Source organism: Triticum aestivum, chromosome 5A, assembly GCF_018294505.1.
Source record: "Triticum aestivum cultivar Chinese Spring chromosome 5A, IWGSC CS RefSeq v2.1, whole genome shotgun sequence".
Lineage (NCBI taxonomy): Eukaryota > Viridiplantae > Streptophyta > Magnoliopsida > Poales > Poaceae > Triticum > Triticum aestivum.
In genome coordinates this window covers 11,214,106-11,235,091 of record NC_057806.1, presented here as the reverse complement: position 1 = coordinate 11,235,091, position 20,986 = coordinate 11,214,106, and the positions used below count along the sequence as shown (strand labels likewise).

Sequence of the window (20,986 nt, the reverse complement as noted above, 5' to 3'; positions counted from 1 at the left end):
TTTTCAAATTTGCACCATCCGTGTATGCATTTTTCAAGCAAGGATTTTTCTGTTGAACAAACTCAGAAATAATCTTGAGCATTGTAATGTTTAGCATACTCCCTTTAAATAAATGCACAATATTGAGAGCTTCCTTTCTGTGTAACAGAGTAGTGTCACTTTCTATCTTACGAAGGTAGTCCTGGAATCAGAATTGCAATTATGGCTTTTTGTAAGATTTTCAACAGACAAGTCTTTTTCTCATCGTGACGCTCATTCGTTCTAATTTGTAAATGATGGTGATTCCACTCATGCAATTATGTATCTTGACGGTGGTGATTGGTGTTGCTCCGAGGAAAGAGGTATGGGAAAATATGCCAGTTTCTTTTCAATCAGTTGAAGCATAATGGAAAAAAAATCCCTATGGCAAAAATTAGTTTTCATCCAGATATTTTTGCTCGCTGACTTGACCTTATGTACTATAGGCACGAAGTTATGTGTGTTGATCTAGGCGACATGATGAACTAGAATTAGCACTCTTCGGAGAATCGCTTGGGCTAGGCACACCTTGAGCTTTTCAAGAACAACTGATCATCATTATGTGCAAGGTTGGGAGGTGTGAAATCGCTGCACTGTGCTATATATGAATGCGCCATACATATTTTGCATTTGCATAGAAAAATCATTTGTGAGTCATTTCGTATCCAGTACAGCTTCTACAACTTCAACAATTGTTGTTAAACTAAAAACAGCATTCCCCTTCAACGGAACGGGCTTTGGTCAACCTCTGGAATTCTCGCCACAGTTCTCTGTTGTGGCACCTATCCTTGCTGAAATTGGGTAGCTATGGCTATGTTTTAACCACTTTGCAATTCAACATGTAACTACATCAGCAAACTTACTAGCCCATCTTTTGCAAAGCGTGCTTGGACGCTGATGGTCACCGACAGCTGGCTAGATTCAGAACCTTCGTTCCTACTCTGTACCCCATTGGTTGACTGCCTTAGGAACGCTTTTGTTGAATTAAAGCTCCAAATATTTCATGGAGAAAAACAAAAACATTCTTCTCAGTTCAGATAGCAACGACCCTTTTGCCGTCATGCAGTAATAGAGATTCGGTTGGCTGAACCCAAGAATTTCAGGGCGAAACCTCAATCTAGAAGATAGTGCTATGAAACCCACTTTTATTGCAGCAACTTTCATTACAACTTGCAAACTTCAGAAACAAACGCATCGACATTTTCACGGCACTTTACATACTATTGCAGCTTATTTCTAACGTTATATAACCAAATGCCATTCCTCAATTCACCTCATCTCAGCTCTATCTATCCTCCCTTGCAAACCATTCCCCTGAACTAGATCGATCGACTTGCTATTCTTGCGTCTACAGTTACTTGGGTGTTAGGATGTACATCTTGCAGTCATGAGGCGCCACTGATGCAGATAGCTTCCCCTGAGCAGAGAATGACGAGTGCTGCACAACAAGACGGATGTTTTTGTGATGATGAAACCCTGGAATGTGTAGTGGATTGTTAAGGATAAGCACTGGGCTCTGAAGAAAGCAAGCTTACCGCCCATAGATCGCGAGCGGTGACGGACGCAGATGCTGGAAGCCCGACGTTTGACCAGTGTGCGGTTATGGTTGCTTGGTACCCCTGCCTATTCCATAGAACCACGGCCTTTCTGTTGCCGCTGAGCGGTCCGGCCCAAACCTAGAAAAATATCTCCCCGGTTTTAGTTACAGAAATCTCATGATGGAAGCCACAAGTAAGATATTTGAACTGAACAATACCTCCAAACCAGCATCGGATTGCACTTTCTTTCCCTGCACGCCTAGTCTATCTGTTCATACACTTGTAGTATGAGTACACTGAAAATCCCATATGAGCAAGTTATCATGTGCAAATACGTGCAAGAGAATGCTTGCCTTGGTTGACAGCGACGACCTCCCAATTGCTGATTATGTTCTTTGTCTGCGGGCTCATCGAGCGCACGTCGCACCCGATCAGAAGAGGAGCCTACACAACTCAGGACCAGGATTTCCGTGAGGAAATGCAGAATTCCTTTTTGAGAATCGCAGCAACATTATTAAATGCACATGGGACAAAATGTGCAGTACCTTGGCAAGTGCCCAGATGCTGAAGTGCGAGCGGTACTCAGCTTCGGACATCCCACCATTTCCAACTTCAAGCATATCAGGATCTGAGATCGGAGCAGAACATGGATCAGTTCCAAGCTAAGAAATCGTTAGGCAATCAACAATATTGTTACAGATTCTTCTGAAACCCTTACCATTCCATCCGCCAGGTCCGGCATAGGAGGCCCATCTGTCATTCTGGTCCGCGCGTGATGTCATGCTGAAGTACAAAGGTAACTATAATCAGTCCTGCTAATTCTAGTAGCTACTTGACCAAATTCCCAGAGTTGATCAATTGGGCAGCACCTGTCCCAGTTGTCAGCAATGTCCGCGGTTGTCCTCCAGCTATTACCACCCATGCCACGTGCCCATGTAGCAGGGTTTTCGATTCCCCTAAACAGCAAAAACGCACAAGAGTGGAATCAGCAATGCTTGTTTCTCCTTTCCGTACTAAAATGTTATGACGAGCAGACTCACCACTCACAGATTGAGAAGAAGATGTTCTTCCCGTATTTCTTCATGGCGTTGCTTATCCTAGTGTATCTGCATCAACCATGGCAAATTACTTCACAGCCTAACACATAAGACACAGTGCACTGGTCATGCTGAAGTTTGAGGTATTGTTCTCCGGACCTTTCCCTGACGCTCCTCCCAGCATCGTTGCAGTTGTCGTACTTCAGATAATCAACTCCCTGGAGACGAGAATGCAAGAATTACAAGAACATTAGAATTTATGATGTCGGTGTTGGTTTGGCATGAGCGATGAGGTAAGTAGTAATTATAAGGTGTCTACCCAAGACGCGAACGTCCTCACATCTTGCTCTTCGTGATCGAGCGATCCTGGCATTTGTTTAGTACATGTTTGTGTCCTGCAATTAATACATGGTGACAGTTAGTTTCTGTTCATTGCCAGTTTATCATATTTACAAATTCTAGTTTTCTTGGGCTAATGAAGAGTTTAGTTGCTACAGTGTGCGAACAAATTAGTGTTATTTTTATGATGAATTGGATAGTTAGCATACCCAGCATCACTGTAGATGCCGAGCTTCAACCCTTTGGCGTGCACATAATCTGCAAGCGCCTTGATGCCAGAGGGGAATGTTCTTTTATTTGGAACCAGGTTACCCTGAGAAATCATGATACAACATTATCAGTACTGAAAGAAAATATTAAAAATGGTATACATATGCCTAATCTTCTGCTTCTAAAACGTTTAATAATATCTTGAAAATAGGATGCAGAAGCAATTGTTTTTTAATGTTAAGATTGATTTCTTTAATTGCACTAACAACATAATTCCGCAGTTGCCCTATATTGAAAATGATAGGGATGGTTAGCTTAAGTTTATCTCCTTACCTGGTAATCCCTGTTCAATTCTGCCCAGCAATCATCTGAAACAAGAGACGGGAAACATATTTGAGTAAAACATATACTGCTAAAAATAATCTAGTAGTTGTGTCCAACATGTCGTGGGAAATATACCGAGGAAGTAGATATGTGCGTGCGTCTAAAAAAATCGGCAAGAGACATGCGCTGGCAGGAGACGCATTGGCGGACGAAATAGCTGGGCCCATTAAGTCTTGAAGGACCACTTAGGCATTGGGAGCGGGACGAGGCACAACGAGGAGTGTGCATGCCCTACGAGTGAGCGAACCGTTTCGCATATCTACTTTTAATCTCAGTCATCAATCTTTATTGTTAACACAAAATTAACGGATATAAAGAGGTGACGTATGGAGAACTATGAAAGCCTTCTCCCTTTAATATTAGGTAAAGATAAAGATACATGACTCACATGAGGCATGTCATTTTCGGTACAGCAGTTACTCGGTAGGAGATGGACATTCTACTAGAATTTGTGGACATCATCCTGGACCGTGTTCGAGATGTCCAAGATGGCCCGTACAATGGGTCCTTTGTGCCATTAGCGCACCTGCTAAAAATTGAGCGATGTCAAGATGAACAAGCCACTCCTAGTAAGATTGCATTGCAATTGTGTATTGAATGTCAAGTTATTCATGTTTTCTAACACATACATGTATGTTTACTAATGGTGTTTTGCAACAGAAACTCCCACGTGCTGTAGTGCTTGAGAAATGCAGAATCAGGGTAGTGGTGACTTGCGAATTTTCATCGCTCACATGATTGGCATGGCAACCACATACTCCATGTTGCGAAATGATGGACGTCTTGTCATCAATGGTTCTCTGGCGATTCGTGACAACTGCTACTGCGACGAGGGTGACAAATTAATCATCGTGCTCCATTTTAACAATAATGTGCCATTCCTCTTCATGCGTACCATGTACAACTGGGAGATGAGTGACGACGACGAGTAGGCTTGCATCTTAGTTAACACAATGCATGTGTCATCCTTGTAACTTGTAGTACAAGTACTCCTCTGCTGTGCTACTTTATTGTACTAAGTACTTTGATTTTGGAATGGTGTGTTTGGAATTGTTTCGTACATATAAGTGTACATAATGACAATTTTCCGTTGAAGTCGATGTATGCAAATACTTCTAAGTATTTTTTGAAGTGCATGTGCAACTTAATTATTTGGATGCTTATGTTGCTGCCATTGAACTAATTTGTAACCAAATTGTAGCCAGAGAATAATTGGCTACAGAACTGTACTGCATGTTAGCAGCATTTGCTAACAAGATGCACACGCTACTAGAGTTTGGAATATTTGCCGCGTTTGCGCGAGACGCTGCTGAAGAGAGTACGAGCAGCGTTCGTGCCAAATGCTGCTAAGGCATCACACCATAGCAGCGTTTGATCTAGATGTTGCTACTAACGTGCTACCAATGATGAAAGTAGGTGAAAAATTATGATTTTCTATGTTTTACAGGCAGAAGCGATGGGCCTACCCCTAGCTGCTTCGGTATTCAAAGCCTTGGGATCAAACTTTGTTTTCTTCATTTTATGATTAAAGTACTTTGGTCAAAGTTGCTGAAGAAAGGAATTTAATGGAAAGACTGGGACATTATTGGAGTATCAGACCAATACTTACAGATTCTACAATCTTACATCTAGCCTAAACTCTCTCATGGTCACACATATTCCAAGGATCAAGAATCTCCTTGCTCACCTTCTGGCTAACAAGGCTTTCACTTTTAGATCCTCCTCTGCTTGCTCTATCTGATGCAGTAAAGCCTCTTAATGTTAATTTCATACTGGCTTTTGAAGACATTCCTCTAGGGAAACTTATCTCTGTACACTGTATGGGATGCTGATGTCAATAAAGTTGGGCCCTCTTTGAGGGCTTGAGTTTGCCAAAAAAGCAGAATATCTCAAAGAGAAAATAAAAGAAAAAGGGCAGCACTCTTTATTCCACTGCCATAATCCCTATTTCCGCCTTCAGTTATCCTATTTAAGATATATATTCCATTATCCTTTGTATATCTGCTTGTCCATATTGACATGTTTCTGGGAGAAGGGAAAATTGTTCTGTTGGGCCTATGTTCTGCAAAATAAGTACAGTCCTGCTTAATATCGCTTGATGTTTTTTTAGGTTTCTGTGCACCACAATCCTTGTTGTTACCCTAGGTATGAAGTCTACTGTAGCCACTTTTAGTTCAGGGGAAAATTGAAAATAGTGAGGACCACAATGGTTGTTAAATGTTGCATCAAAAACACTATAAACTATTGGAAGCCACAATATCAAAATAATAACACAATAACATAATCACAACGGAAACATATTAAGAAGTAAATGAGGGAATGTGCTACATATTCAGTCAGCGGTCGTTATTTACTGTATGTGTAAATACAAGCCAAATATTCAGATGCAGATCATCTATTGTGCTGGTTCTTACGCGCAACCATGCATGGGAAACATGCAAAAGACCTCTGGCGCCGATAGATGCAAGTATGGAATATACTCGAAAATTCTGTGCGCTACTGAAGATACTATTTCAGTCTGTAAATGGATCTCGAATTCTCAAGTATAATCTACGGCATAAAATCTTAAACCTAAAGAGAAGCGTATAGAAATCAATCACCATTATAGGCATGCAGCAGTATAAAGATATCACAATTCATACATACACCTCTGTTTCATAATGTAGTGCTCTTAGATTTTGAGTCAAACTAAATAAACTTTGACCAATTTCTTAGAGAAAACTGTCTATATCTACAATAATATATACAATATGGCATAACTCATATGTCTCTATGATATGCGTTTGGTATTCTAATTATAAATATTTTTCTATATAAATATGGTCAAAGTTTACAATATGGTTTGACTTTTGAAAAATATCTATACGAACTACATTATGGAACGGAGGGAGTAATATAATAGGAAATACCCTGATACACCTGGTTGTAGATGAACCTGATTTGGAGAAAAGTCAAAAAGTTCAAAACTTTTTTAAACATACTTGACCAACTGCGGTACTCGTATAAAAAATTTGAGAAAGAAAAACTCACGCGAAAAAACCCGAGCAAAATTAAAATATCCCAGGACAATATAGATTTAGTAGTACCTCTAATATAGTGTTGATTTTGTATTTTCGTCAACAATATCACAAAAGTCAGTTCTTTGCAAATTATTTTTCGCAATTGTAATGCTTGAGAAAGTTTGTTGCCAAAATTAATATGATTTTCCGACCACTCATGGGATTACTAAAAGACAAATCAAAATGGGTGCACCTGCCCGCCGGTTCCATTCGTTTCCTCCTATTGAACTACAACTATAGTATTACTGCTACTACATTTCGTGGTTTTTTTATTTCCATGTTAACATCAATCTTCCCAAATTTTTCTACAAAGCCAGCCCTCTATGACCACTACTTGCAATGCAAAAGCTCATATCAAAACCAAGTGTACCAGCCAAACCAGCCACTCGATTAAGTGCAATCTGAGTTTCCACAAGACAATGGCCTGACAGGCAAAAGCCTTCACCAGATCGTGAAATTCATGAATTTTCAAGGCATCACCAACACCAGGACAGTTCCGACATAGCATAATTATTAATCCCAACGGTACTCCACGTGGGATCCCACTGATGCTGTGCCAGTAGAAGTGATGTAAATCCCCTCAGCAGCAACACGCCACATATATAAGTTGGTTTGCAGTGAATATGAACCATCTAGCTTTCTTTCATTGAATTGCACTATGCTCTTGGCCATGACTTTTATCTTTGTTCGCATGCCTTTGTCAAATAGATAAAGCAATAGTGGAATTATATGGTGTTGGCTCCCCATCCTGGATTGGAGGATTAGAAGATATACGAGGCAAAATTAAATCATGTCATTGAAGCTCAACCCATGACGTTGCTATCTTAGGAGAGAATACAAGTCGACGGATGATGGTTAAACTAGTAAGATGCATCAATGATCGTTCAAACACTACTAACAACAAAACATAAACTTTAGCCTACGTTCATCCTTGGACCCCTTCTTTCGTCTCGGTGCTCTTGCGGATTACAAATCAATGGAAAAATAACATTATATTTTCATGTTATAATATAAAATAAAAAAGGTAATTGGTTATATATGAACATGGGAAATATTCTCCGGAAAGTGAACCAACCTACCCCATTTGGTTTGGCTCGGTCTGCTCTGGCTATGTATATTTGCTCTTCCTAGATACAATGAATGACGCCACGAGGGCATAGTAAACATAGCCCGTAGAGCTTAGATATAACGGCTTGATAATGAAATCCAATTTAGTATCATAATTTTTATTAGTGTTGTCCAGCACAACATTAAACTGGCAGCCAGGGCCATACCAGTGAAATCGGAGGCCCTGTGCAAATCAAAATTAGGTCTTATGTGCGAAAGAAAAAGAATCAATTTTTTTGTCAACCACTGCAATTTTTCGCAGGGAATTACACCAGTTGGAAGGACAAGCTCAAAAGACCTGATGATAGCATGTAATGCATTGATGGATGGTGGTTGTGGATAGTAGGTGGCTTGGCGTAAAATATTTCCAATTGTTATTTAGTAGTATTAGGGCCTCAGTTGAAACATTGATTAACAAACAATTTGGGGCCCTCCGATGTTGGGGGCCCTGTTCAGTCGCTCCTGTTGCACATGGGGACATACGGCCCTGCTGGCAGCTGTGTGCCCATTTATGATCTTGTATTCAAGGAAGTGTGGTTTCCTCAGTGGCATAAATGGGAAACATATAATAAGTATATGCCGCTAAAACACATCAAAGATTCAGCTGAAAAGAGAACAAGGGTCTGGCAAACACTAGAGTCTTCAACATTCATTCAGTACTAGTTATATACATAAATACACATCAAATACTCAGTTGCAGATCATCTCATCTCAATACAAACAGGAGAGACATGAAAACACCTAGCCACTGACAGATGCAATAATCATACGATACAATCAGAAATTGTGTGCACTACTGAAATATGGCGGAAAATATAAATATTTGAATTAGAATTTACAGAAAAAAATCATACTAGGAAGCCAGAACAAAATGAGAAGCATATTGAAATCAAACAACCTGTGTATAGGTAGCTAATAGCAGTCTAAATACTTCACAATTTCATAGACGAACTCTGTTTGAAAAAGCCTTCAAATTAAGGGGATACAAAAAACTGAATATGGAACTTTCAGTTTCAACGACAACGACATCAACAATTTAACTAATAAGTATATGCCGCTAAAACACATCAAACATTCAGCTCAGAAGTTTATTTTTTCGAGAATACACCTAGGTGTACCATGTTTTTATAGAAGGCATAAGTTGAATTACCAGACACGACAACAGGTTGCGAACAACAAATGTAGCAAAAACTCCACACCCGAGCTAATCAACAGATTAGCCACCAGAACAATTACAAACACAACACATAGGGCCTGCCCTAAACCAAGCATCTAGCCACGTCACAAAGAATGCCGAACACCACGAAGAGCAACGACTTAGCCGAGCAATCTTCGCCAACGCACTACCCACCCATGAATGCCAAAGAGGAGACGGCGAGTGGATACTGGGACTCAGTCGAACCCGAAAAAGCCATCATCGTGGAGCACTGGCAGCTGCATAGCGCCCACGAAGATCAACCCTGAACAACGGCAAACACTAGAGAACCACATAACAGGACCTCCAAGCCAAACCTTTTCCTGCGATGCTCTCAACAGAGCAATGCCGTCAAACGTCGCCCATCGCCGGTCCTACAACAGACCAATGCTTTCGCCCGGAGACCTAAACCCGATCAAGGAGGGGAGATGCCGACACACCTCGACGATGCCTCCAAGGTGGGAAACTATACCCATAGGTGCCACCGTCGCCACCTTCAACTGAAGACGAGCAGGATTTTCATCCAAACCGTCGCACACCACGCATTCCTACCACTGGATTTGGCCAATCAGTCGATGCGGCGGGTACACCGCCGCTGGCGCAGCACCTCTCTGTCATGATCAAGCCGTCATGGAACACCGCCCCATCTCACGGCCCTGAGCACGCAGACCAACATCCAAACCAACACCACCAACGTCCACTCGCACCACCGGCAAGGGTTGGACACACCACTCCCGGCAGTGAACCATGCCGTAGCTGCGTCCGAGGATTCACACGCGGGAGGCCAACGCACTTCTCCCCCGACACGCAGACATCGACCATGGCGCTCCGTGTTACGAGTCAATGTGCCGAGCACCGAGATCCAGTCGGTTCAGCCAGCAAACTCCCCGAGGCGCCGCCTTCTGCCACCATGCCGACAAGAACAGGAGGCGCACCGCATGCCTCGGCCTTTGCAACGAGTCCCAGTCGCTGCTCCTTGCCACCGTACCTCCTAGCCGAGATCCGCTGCCTCCGGGGTTCCGTCGCAGCGCTACCTCCGACACCCGAGCCGGCGTGCCCAGATGACCACTGCCACTCACCTCATGACCATGCTCCGCCTCTCCCCAAGCTCTCCACCATGCAGCACCACACTGGAGACGGCCACGACGCCGCCCTCTTGACTAAAGCTCCCCTGGGCGAAGAAGACCCGACCGGGCGCGTAACTCGCCCGCCACCTTTGATAATCAGTACTAGTTGATCACTTGATCTCTATACCTGAATGGACATCAAATATTCAGTTGCAGATCATCTCATCAACTGGCGCTGGTTCTTACGTGTAATGCAAACAAGGGAGACATGAAAAACACCTCTGCCACTGACAGATACAATCATACAATACAATCACAAATTGTGTGCACTACTGGAAATACGGTGGAGAACATCATAAACTAAACTAGAATTTACACCAGAAATCAATAAGCAATTCAAACAACATATATAAGCATGCAGTCTAAAACACCTATATAATCAGTAGACGAATGACGAACACTCTATATAATCAGTACTTGTTGATCTCTATACATGAAAAAACATCAAATATTCAGCTGCAGATCATCTGATTAACCGGCGCTGGTTCTTACGTGTTATTTTTTTTTTTTGAAAAGGGGGGAAAACCCCGGCCTCTGCATCAGTACGATGCATACGGCCCTCTTATTAACAAAATAAAGTAGTGCCAACATGGTTCCAAAGATCTTCAAAAGCCAAAAAAAGCAGAAAAAGCTCACACAGAGCCAAAAGAGGCTAGAAACATCAACTAGCCAAATCAAGATGCCACAACCGGCTGGGTAAACTAGATAGGAATACTAAATGCCTATCCTATTACATGACCGCCATCCAAACCGGTTGAAGATATCCCGAGCTACCATCTCCCAGCGGACAGACCCAGTAACCAAATGCTCCCTGGCCTCCGTCTGGGTGAGTAGCGACCACGAACGGATCAGTGCCGTAGTCCGGAATAAAACCTGCAAAAAATGTATACATGATATTCTGTTAAAGACCAAATCGTTTCTGCAATTCCAGATAGTCCACAGCAAAGCACAAACCCCAACCCGAATATGTCTCGCTAAGTTAGGCTCAATCCCATTAAGCCATGTCCCAAATAACGCATTAACAGAATTCGGGGGTTTGATATTGAAAGCAATGTGGACCGTCTGCCAAAGTACCTTAGCCAGCGGGCAATCAAAAAAGAGGTGTTTAATAGTCTCATCCCGATCGCAGAAACTACACCTAGTAGGTCCTGTCCAATTACGCTTCATCAAGTTATCCTTAGTTAAAATTACTTGTTTATGGACAAACCACATAAACACTTTTATTTTCAAAGGAACTTTGACATCCCAAACATGTTTGGACGTAGGAATGGAGTTCGAATTAATAACATCAATATACATTGATTTAACCGTGAATGCTCCAGACTTAGTCAACTTCCAGCGTAATTCATCGGGTTGTTGAGAAAGCTGGACGTCCATCAGTCTCCTAACTAGACGGAGCCATTCTTCCCAACGATTGCCCGCTAGCACTCGTCTGAACTGAATATTAAGGGGGGTAGATTGTAAGACCGAAGCAACGAACACCTCACGTCGTTGAACAATGCGGTACAAAGAGGGATATTGGATGGCCAAGGGTGTGTCACCGAGCCAAGTATCTTCCCAGAAACGTGTACTCGTGCCGTTTCCAACAACAAACTTTGTCCTATTAAACAATGCCTGCTTGACCTTCATGAGACCCTTCCAGAAGGGCGAGTCGGTCGGCCTTACAGAGACCTGTGCCAAAGTTTTTGACTGGAGGTACTTGCCGCGAAGGATCTGTGCCCACATAGCATCATTCTCCGACGAAAGCTTCCACAGCCACTTGCTAAGAAGGCATTTATTCTTAATTTCGAGATTCTCAATACCTAGACCCCCTTGGTCTTTCGGTCTACAGATGATATCCCACTTAGCAAGCCTATATTTTCTTTTAAGCTCATCACCCTGCCAAAAGAACCGCGATCTATAGAAGTCCAGTCTCTTCCTAACACCAACTGGTACCTCAAAGAAAGAAAGAAGAAACATCGGCATACTCGTGAGCACCGAATTAATTAGGATTAATCGGCCTCCATATGACATGAGCTTGCCCTTCCAGCAACTCATTTTCTTCTCAAATCGGTCCTCGATGCACTTCCATTCTCTGTTTGTTAGCCTACGATGGTGGATAGGAATCCCCAAGTATGAGAATGGTAGCTCTCCCAACTCACATCCAAACAATTGCCTATAAGCATCCTGTTCATCTTTGGCCCTACCAAAACAGAACAGCTCGCTCTTATGAAAGTTTATCTTTAACCCGGTCAATTGTTCAAATAGGCATAACACCAGCTTCATATTTCTTGCCTTAGCCAAGTCATGCTCCATAAAGATGATTGTATCATCAGCGTACTGTAGGATAGAGACACCTCCATCAATAAGATGAGGCACCAATCCACCTACTTGACCATTTTCCTTAGCCCTTCCTATCAAAACTGCCAACATATCCACCACAATGTTAAACAAGATAGGGGACATCGGGTCTCCTTGTCTTAGGCCTTTATGTGTCTGGAAGTAGTGACCTATGTCATCATTAACTCTAATTCCCACACTACCTTTTTGCGTAAATGATTGAACCTGTCTGCGCCAGGCTTCATCAAAACCTTTCATACGCAAAGACTGTTGGAGAAATGGCCACTTGACCTTATCATACGCTTTCTCGAAATCCACTTTAAAAATCACTCCATCTAATTTTTTGGAGTGGATTTCATGGAGCGTTTCATGCAGGACTACCACCCCTTCAAGGATATTTCTGTCTGGCATGAACGCGGTTTGGGACTGTTGCACCACAGAATGTGCAATCTGTGTGAGCCTGTTAGTCCCGACCTTGGTGAAAATTTTGAAACTAACATTAAGGAGACAGATCGGCCTGAATTGCTCAATTCTGACCGCATCCGTCTTCTTAGGAAGTAGTGTGATAGTCCCAAAATTCAAGTGGAATAATTGAAGCTGTCCAGAGAATAGATCATGAAACATAGGTAGTAAATCCCCCTTAATAATGTGCCAGCACTTCTTATAGAACTCAACCGGGAAACCATCCGGTCCGGGAGCCTTATTATTTTTCATCTGTGCAATAGCATCAAAAACCTCCTTCTCCGAGAACGGGGCAACCAGAAGCTCATTATCAGCAGCCGATAGCTGAGGTACATCCTCAGTTCTGGACTCATCGAGGGACACCGTATTATCCTCCGGTGGTCCAAATAACTGCTTATAATAGTCGGTAATGTAAGTTTTTAGGTTATCCTGACCTAAAATAGTACCCTCGTCCTGCTCAAGCTGAAAGATTCGCTTCTTTCTGTGTTTGCCATTAGCTATTAGATGGAAGAACTGAGTATTCGCGTCCCCCTGGACCACTTTGCTTACTTTAGCACGTAAAGCCCACTTCAGTTCTTCTTCGCGGAGTAGTTCTTTTAACCTCTTCTCCGCCTCATTTTTAACCTGAAGCTCTGCTGGTGACAAAATATTGGATTCGGCCTTTATGTCCAGGTCGTGTATAAGAGAAAGGAGTCTATCCTTTTCAATCTTATACACACCGCTAAGGTGCTTAGCCCAACCCCGTAAGAAGCTTCTCAAGTTCCTAATCTTATTCTGCCACCGCTCAATAGGAGTTTTGCCTCGAACATCTTTAACCCATTCCCTGGCTATCAAATCTAAGAAACCCTCACGTTCAAACCATGACGTCTCAAAGGAGAAGGTGTTCTTGTTACCCACATGGTTCGGCTCCCCTGAGTCCACGAACAATGGGGTATGATCAGATATTCCCCTCGAAAGAGCTTGCACCGTAACCAGCGGGAATTTTTGTTCCCACTCCACGCTTGCAAGAACTCGATCAAGTTTTTCGTAGGTTGGGTTTGGCAGATCGTTAGCCCATGTAAACTTTCGACCCGAGAGCTCTATCTCTCTCAGATCCAAGCTTTCAATAATGGTGTTGAACATGAAGGACCATCTGCCGTCAAAGTTATCATTGTTCTTCTCCTCTCTCCTCCTGATGATATTGAAATCACCTCCAACTAAAATCGGCAACTGCTCTGACCCACAAATTCGAACAAGGTCTGCTAGAAACTCCGCTTTAAGCCCGGGCTGCGCGGCACCATATACCGCCACCAAAGCCCAGTTAAAGCCATCCGTCCTAGACCTAACTCGAAACTTTACCGCAAAGTCGCCCATCACTACACTACGGACTTCAAGCGAATCGCATCTCACACCTAGTAAGATACCACCCGATCTTCCTCGCGGAGGGAGGCAATGCCAATCGAAATCAATACCACCAACCAGCGAAGAGAGAAACTGTGGTGCAAAGTTATCTCTACCCGTTTCTGATAGAGCAACAAACTCTAGCTTCTGCTCTAAAGCTGTCTCAGCCAGAAATCTTCTTTTAGCCAAGTCCTTTAGACCTCTGCTATTCCAGAAAATTCCTCTCATAGTTCATCATGGAATTTTTTGGTGGTTCGAATCCTAGCACTCCTACGAACTGCGGAATCGGGATAGATCTTCCGTTTCCACTTACGCTTAGGTTTACTAATCTCAGTCACCCGGTCCTCATGACCGGGTTCACAAATATTGCTAGCATCATTCTCTAGGGATACATCCTCTTCCTCAGCGTCATGGTTGGTGGGTGCTAGATCCGCACACAGGCTATCAAGCACTCCAACCCCTAACGCATTTATCTCATCATCATTCATTGGTTTAACTGCTGCAAGATTACGAATAGTCTCTAAAGCACGTTCCGCCTCCAAGTCTAAAATATCATTCACCGAATTGGTAATTTCACTATCCGTAGCACCTAGTGAAACTCCTAATTGGTTTGCATTATTTATAATGTCCTCATTAGAAAAATGCAATAGGGAATTAGACAAGTTGACGGACATACCAGAAGAAAAAGCAGCCTCCTGAAGCTTGGCCGCCCTCATAGCGCACCGCTGCTGCATATCGTCCACCTGAGGGACGTCGAGGATGCGAGCACTCATCCGTCTCCCCTCGGAGATAGGGTCCGGGATCCCACCAAACGCGATCACCTCCTCCCTAGTATAACCTGGCACCGAAACCCTGAAAGGTGGTGCCGAAGTTACTAGCGAAGGCGTCTGCGGGCTCCCGATCCCCTTGGACGAGTGCCCCACACCAGGCAGTGGGGAAGAGTGTAGAACGGGGGCCTCCTGCCCGCGGCCTCCTCCCGCCACAGCCGCCAACTCAGACGGGGAAGCCATCTGCGAGGTGGTCCTCCTGACCATCGGTGTAGAGGGAGGAGACAGGGCCTCCTGCCCTGGCGTCCCCCCAAGCGCAGCAGCTGCCACAGTGGTTGTCACCACCATTGCAGCAGGAGTCGAGGCCGCCTGCCTCGGGCTCCCTCTCGCAGCAGGAGCCGACCCCCTCGGGGCCGACGGCACCAACGACACCGGCATCGGTATGGGGACGGGGGAAGAGAGGACTCCATATCCCGAACCCCCTCCCCCACACCCCATCGCGCCCGCGATCTCCGACACCGAAATCGCGCCCGCGGGGGTCGGCAGCCCAAGAGAACCATCAACCGGCCTCCTCTCTGAATCGCCGCCCAAAGAACTCGCCTGACGATCAACAGACAAACCAGGCTCCCTCTCGACCTCCAACGAAGGAAGCGTGTGCTCAAGATAATCACCAGACTCCACCCTGTCACTCCAAAGTCTGGGAGGTGCCGAGGCTGGCTCGAAAGACCCAAAACGCAGAGTAGTCATGGGTACCGCCGGTGAGACTGTGGGCTCCGCCTCAGATCCATTCCCAGCCGACTGAGTGTGAGAACCGTTAGATCCCTCTCGCATGGGCTCATCTGACGGTGCCCCCTTAGCCCCCGCATTACCATCCCGGTCGTGCATGTCAACATCATTACCATTAACTGCATCATCAAATAAGTCGGTGTCCTCAAACTCAATATCTAACGGGAACACCTCTCCCTTATAAGTCCAGTTGACCTTATCAGGCACAAACTCAATATCGAGAACGCTTACTAGAATCCGGGCTATCCCATTGGCACGTGTGAAAGCCATGTCCACTTTTTCTGTCTTTCCAACCATGATGCCCAAACTGGCCACCACGCGAGCATCCTGCAGAGGCTTAGACGGAGCCCCCAAAAACCGCAACCAGACCTGTGTAAGCGGCTTTCCCCTAGGCTCAACCTGTTTCCACTCGTTAAACTCCAAGATACACTTAGTACCGGGAACTTTACACAAGCCAAAACTCAACAATCTCTGCAAGTCATCCACAGACGGGAAATCAACCTTAAAAACTCTGTCCTCGATGAGCACCAAATCCCAAACAAAATCACCGGGAGCTAGCTCCTGCAGCCTCCTCACAATCTGTGCCTCAGTCACCTCGCCCTGGGTCGCTCTCACAATTCCAGTAGTCAAACTCGAATTATCCTCCGGGACCTCTCTCGCCTCCGGGGACTCAAAAAACATAAGCTCAGCACAGTAGACTCCATATATATTCAGAGTCGGAGGTAGGTCACGCAATAACGGGCACTCTCCCGAATCATGTGCAAGCTTGCCACATGACTCGCACAGCTGGGCCACACACTCAGCAATGAAGTGGCCCTTCTCACCACAACGATAGCAAATCATCCTCTCCTTCTTCCGAGCATATTTGGACGCCCTCTCTGCATCAGACCTATCGGTAGCCTCATCCACCGTCCCAGCCCCAGTAACCTCAACATTTGCCAACTCATTGACCACCTCCATCGCCTGTGAAGGAAGCTCTAAGGAAGTATGCTGAGCCTCCTCCGAAGCATCTGTAGGACCAGCAACCCTAGGCGTTGGTGGGCGGCGAAATCTCCCACGGCCCCCACCCCGACCACCACGATGGCCACGAAAGCCTCCTCTCTGACGGTGATCCGGGCCGGAGGCCCCCTCAACAAAACCGCCTGCCGGGCCAAGAAACGGTCTCTTAGCCGACCCGTCGCTCTGCCAAGCGTAACCACGCCCTCCTCCCGTAGAAGAGGAGCCTCGGTGCTGTCCTTCACCGTATGCATCATACCCATCATCCCCCCACTGGCCTCGGGACGGAACATTAGGCTCTTTGTTGTACGTCTGAGGCTGACTGGACCGGTTCTGCACCGGCCTAGCAACGTAATGAGGCGGCGGTTTGCCTGTGGTTGCCGTCACGCCTCCAACAGGCCGAAGTCCGGCGCCGCGGCCAGCCGGCACGTCTTCAGAAGTTCCCGGCGCGGGAGGTCGATGTCCCCCTCGGCCCGCAGCCTGTGGAGCAAGTGGCGGCGCACCTGGCGCTGGTGGTCTCACCACACCCCGCCCAGCAGCATGGGCAGCGTGCACCGTGCCCGGCGCCGGCGGCCTCATGCCTCCCCTCCCATGGGCCGGCTGCAAAAGAGGCTCTCCCGGAGACGGCGCACCCACGGGGGACACACCTCGGCCCGAGGCACCAGCCGCAACGGATCCTCCCGCCGGCGGCCTTTGGCCAATCTGCGCCTGGACTCCCCGTCCGGCGCTCACCGCCGGTGGCGGAGCCGCCCCACCTCGACCTGCAGCGCCGGAAGAGGGTCGCTTAGCTGGCGGTGGAGCTTCCCCGCGGCCTGCCATGGCCGGCAGCGGACGGATACGCCGTGCACGTCGATCCCCACAGGAAGGGAATCCTTTCGTCCCGGCCTTGCGAACCCTAGACGGCGGCGCACGAGCTATGGTAAGACAGCTATCCTCGTACGTGCATGCGATCTCGTCGGGCTGAGAGGGCACGACGCAGCTCTCCTGGGCCACATACCCAGTCGAGTCTGATCGAACCAGGCCGTCATCAACACCCCCATGATGGGCCTCATGCCCATGCACAGTCCGACATCCGGCCCACTCCTGAACGGCCCGTTCGTGACCGAGAAGGAAATTCAAACGCATGCAAATGCCATTTGCCTCGTCGCCCGCAGAGCCTGTGGAGACCGCGTTAGCCTGGGCCTCATACCCGGCTAACTCTGGCCCACACGGAGATGCCACCCGATGAGCCTCACACCCATCGTCCTGATCTCGCGGCCCAGCCAAGCCCATCAACGAATTCAAACGCAGCCGCCTGGCTACCCCGATCGGGATCTCACCGGACTGCTGCACCACCGTCGGCTCCGGCCGCCGGCCCTTCTTCCGGCGACTGGGCACAACTTTCCAATCCGAACCGAGAAAATCACCGAACGTAAGGGCCGGAAGACGTACCTTTGGAAGAGGGCCACGCCATGGCCGGATCGCCGTTGCCGCCGTCCTCCGGTGCACGACTCGCCGAACGATCTCGATTCTCTCCGTCTTCTCTAGTCCTTTCCTCGCCGGATCGTCCTGCGGGATCGCAACATCTACCAAAAGCGCAACCTCATCCTCAGAATATCCAATCTTGAAAGCCTCGCAAATGTGATCTGAAGGCGTAGGTGACGCCGTCTCCGGCGAACCGGCGTCAAGATTCCGGCCGTCGTCTTCGTCCTCCTCCTCGTCACTCTCCACTAGCGCCCAGAACCTTCCTCCGACTCGCCGGTCGCCGCCGGCGCCGTGGTCGCGAGACCCGTCCCTAGTCGCCCCGCCCATCCCGTCCAGGAGAGCCTCGTGCGCCAGCTTCGATGAGTTCCCCTGTTCTTCTTACGTGTTATGCAAACAAGGTTTCAGAAATTGTGTGCACTACTGAGAATAGCGCGGAAAATATATAAAATCTGAAGTTGAATTTACACGAGAAAATCATACACACAATTCAAGCAATATATATATAGGTAGCTGGTAGCATGGAGTCTAAATAGTTCATAATTTCATATAGACGAAATGAGTTCCAAAGCAGCCTTCAAATTGAGAACAAATACAGCAAACTGGATATGGAACATTCAGTTTCGCATCTTACAACAACAACCATCGACGACAACAACAATAAAGAAACATTGACCAGGAGCAAAGACGAATGACGAAGCCTCTATGTAATGAACTGATGGAAACCTCTATGATCGATGTGATGCCTCGAACTGAAGCTGTTGGGTATAGCTAAATTCATTGATGGTGGTACCAAATGCACGGCGAGGTGTCCGAGGGGGGCGCGGATGGCAGGCACCGCTCGATCTCGATCTCGTGGGGGAATGAGTAACGCCACCCGCCGGCATCGGCACAGGGATACTTGTTCTGCTGGAGGACTCTGTGCGGACCACCAGGGTAGACGTCGTCCAGGAAGTAGATGTAGCCCGGGCTGCCGGCGTGGCCCGTGTCGAAGGCCTTGGAGCTGGCCCGGCCGACGAAGAGCACCTGCCCGCTCATCTGGTACGAGCGCCAGCAAGCCGGCAGTCCGTCCTGTGGCTTCTGTAGCTTGAAGACCAGGAACCGCCACGTGCCGCCCCTCGCCGGCGAGATGAACCTCCACACCATGAGCAGATCGGTACCGGAGGCAGAGGGCAGGACGTAGCGAGAGACGATCTCCCCGGGGTCCGTCGTGGCCATCAAGGGGTGACGACGGATCTTGTAAGCGATATGATGAATAGTAAGCGAAGAGCCGCCGCCTCCAGCTACAGCAGGGGCGATTTCTGTCTTGTAGCAGAAGAGGTCATCGTCTGAGTCGACGACGCAGAACCAGCCGTCGTGGAAAGTCAGGTCCTGGGCGTCGCGCGGTTCCGGCGGCGCCCTTCCCACCGGCGCCGACAACCAGCGGTCCATGCCCGGGCGCCAGAACGCCATGTTGGTCTGGCTGGACGTCATGGCGGCGACGAAGCAGGCGCCAGACGGCGGCGCGGCGGACATGGCGGCTGCGCGGATCATCATGGGGCACGTGATGTGGCCGGATTCGATGGGGATGCGCACGCGGTCCGGCAGGGGGACGCGCTCGCCCGTGCGGAGGTTCAGCAGGGCGTGGCCGCGCCAGCGCGGGGATGCGACCACGAACCAGCCGCCCGGAGCCGAGCCGCAGAAACGCTCTCCGCGCCGCTCGGCGGCGAGGGGCGGGCGCGGATCGGCGAAGCCGCCGAAGATCCGATAGATCTCGGTCCTGGCGGTGGACGGCATGAGGAGGGATGGCAGTGGCGACGGATTCTGCAGCGCGACCTGGCGCCAGTGCTTGTTCACGGCGGACGCCCTCACGCGGTCGGCCACGCAGGACAAGAGGAGGAATATACGGGAGAGAAGGTCTAGGTGGAGGCTGGACCATGGTCGCGGCGCCGCCATGGCAGGATTCAAAGGGGTAGGATGTTTGGACAATTGGACTGGAAACGAGGTGGGTGAGAGTGAAGGGGATCGATCCCTAGCTTCCGTTTTAACGTTACTCCTCCGCTGTTCCCAATTGAGATCTGTGCCCTAGCAGTTTGGTCCCTGGAAATCCCTTTAATTGTAGACAAGTTTTTTCTCTACCTATTATTTCTTCCAAAAAAAAAGAATGTGAAGTAAACACTGATCTACAAAAGGTTTTTTTAGCTATCCCAAAATAAAATATGGGAAAGACTTCAGACCTATGGTTGCTTTGAATACAAACATAAATTAATTGGGTAATATATTATAGAGCAGAGCTTAGATGTTCAGTAATATATGGGAAAGGCGTTACGACATAATGTTCGGTAATATATTATAGAGCAGAACTTAGATCTCTTAACACAGGTAGGCCGTTTCGCGCGCTCGAGCCAGAAGCGTGCTGCAACATTTTTATTTTGGTCATTTAGGGGTAGGCCCCACGCCCTAGATCCCTCTTTCCATGACATTTTCATTATACCCTTGATATATGTATTGTTCACCAGTACAGACTCCGTGTTGTAATTTCTACTTATTCTCGGACGATTTATTTATGGCAAATTCAAAGGCATTGGAACCACAGAAGAATACTGGGAATACTCTCTCTAGATCCTTCTATGTTAAAATTTCATCATATTATGTTTAATTTTCTATCAACTTCTAGCTTTGCCTCTAATCTCACATGAAACACACAATTAATTGTTGATGGACACCTAAAGTTGCAACACCTAGCTATTAGATTTGGTGTTCATGAAAGCATCCAAAATTAATCAGAAAAGGTGGAGATATGGAGGAATATAAGCTTCCAT

At 47.0% G+C, this 20,986-nt stretch overlaps 1 protein-coding gene across 1 annotated transcript in view; it reads right to left on the bottom strand.

The window, feature by feature from the left end:
* Window positions 1-1,213: 1,213 nt before the first annotated feature.
* LOC123106337 (alpha-galactosidase-like) overlaps window positions 1,214-20,986 on the bottom strand; it is a 38,245-nt gene continuing 18,472 nt past the window's right edge. Inside the window, exons 3-12 of the mRNA XM_044528536.1 lie at window positions 3,476-3,510; window positions 3,142-3,245; window positions 2,913-2,988; window positions 2,753-2,811; window positions 2,597-2,662; window positions 2,426-2,512; window positions 2,275-2,339; window positions 2,102-2,184; window positions 1,554-1,694; window positions 1,214-1,456 (exon numbers count right to left, since the gene is read on the bottom strand). Of these exons, the coding sequence (XP_044384471.1) occupies window positions 1,373-1,456; window positions 1,554-1,694; window positions 2,102-2,184; window positions 2,275-2,339; window positions 2,426-2,512; window positions 2,597-2,662; window positions 2,753-2,811; window positions 2,913-2,988; window positions 3,142-3,245; window positions 3,476-3,510 (800 nt within the window). The 3' untranslated portion in view covers window positions 1,214-1,372. The remainder of the gene's footprint in view (window positions 1,457-1,553; window positions 1,695-2,101; window positions 2,185-2,274; window positions 2,340-2,425; window positions 2,513-2,596; window positions 2,663-2,752; window positions 2,812-2,912; window positions 2,989-3,141; window positions 3,246-3,475; window positions 3,511-20,986) is intronic.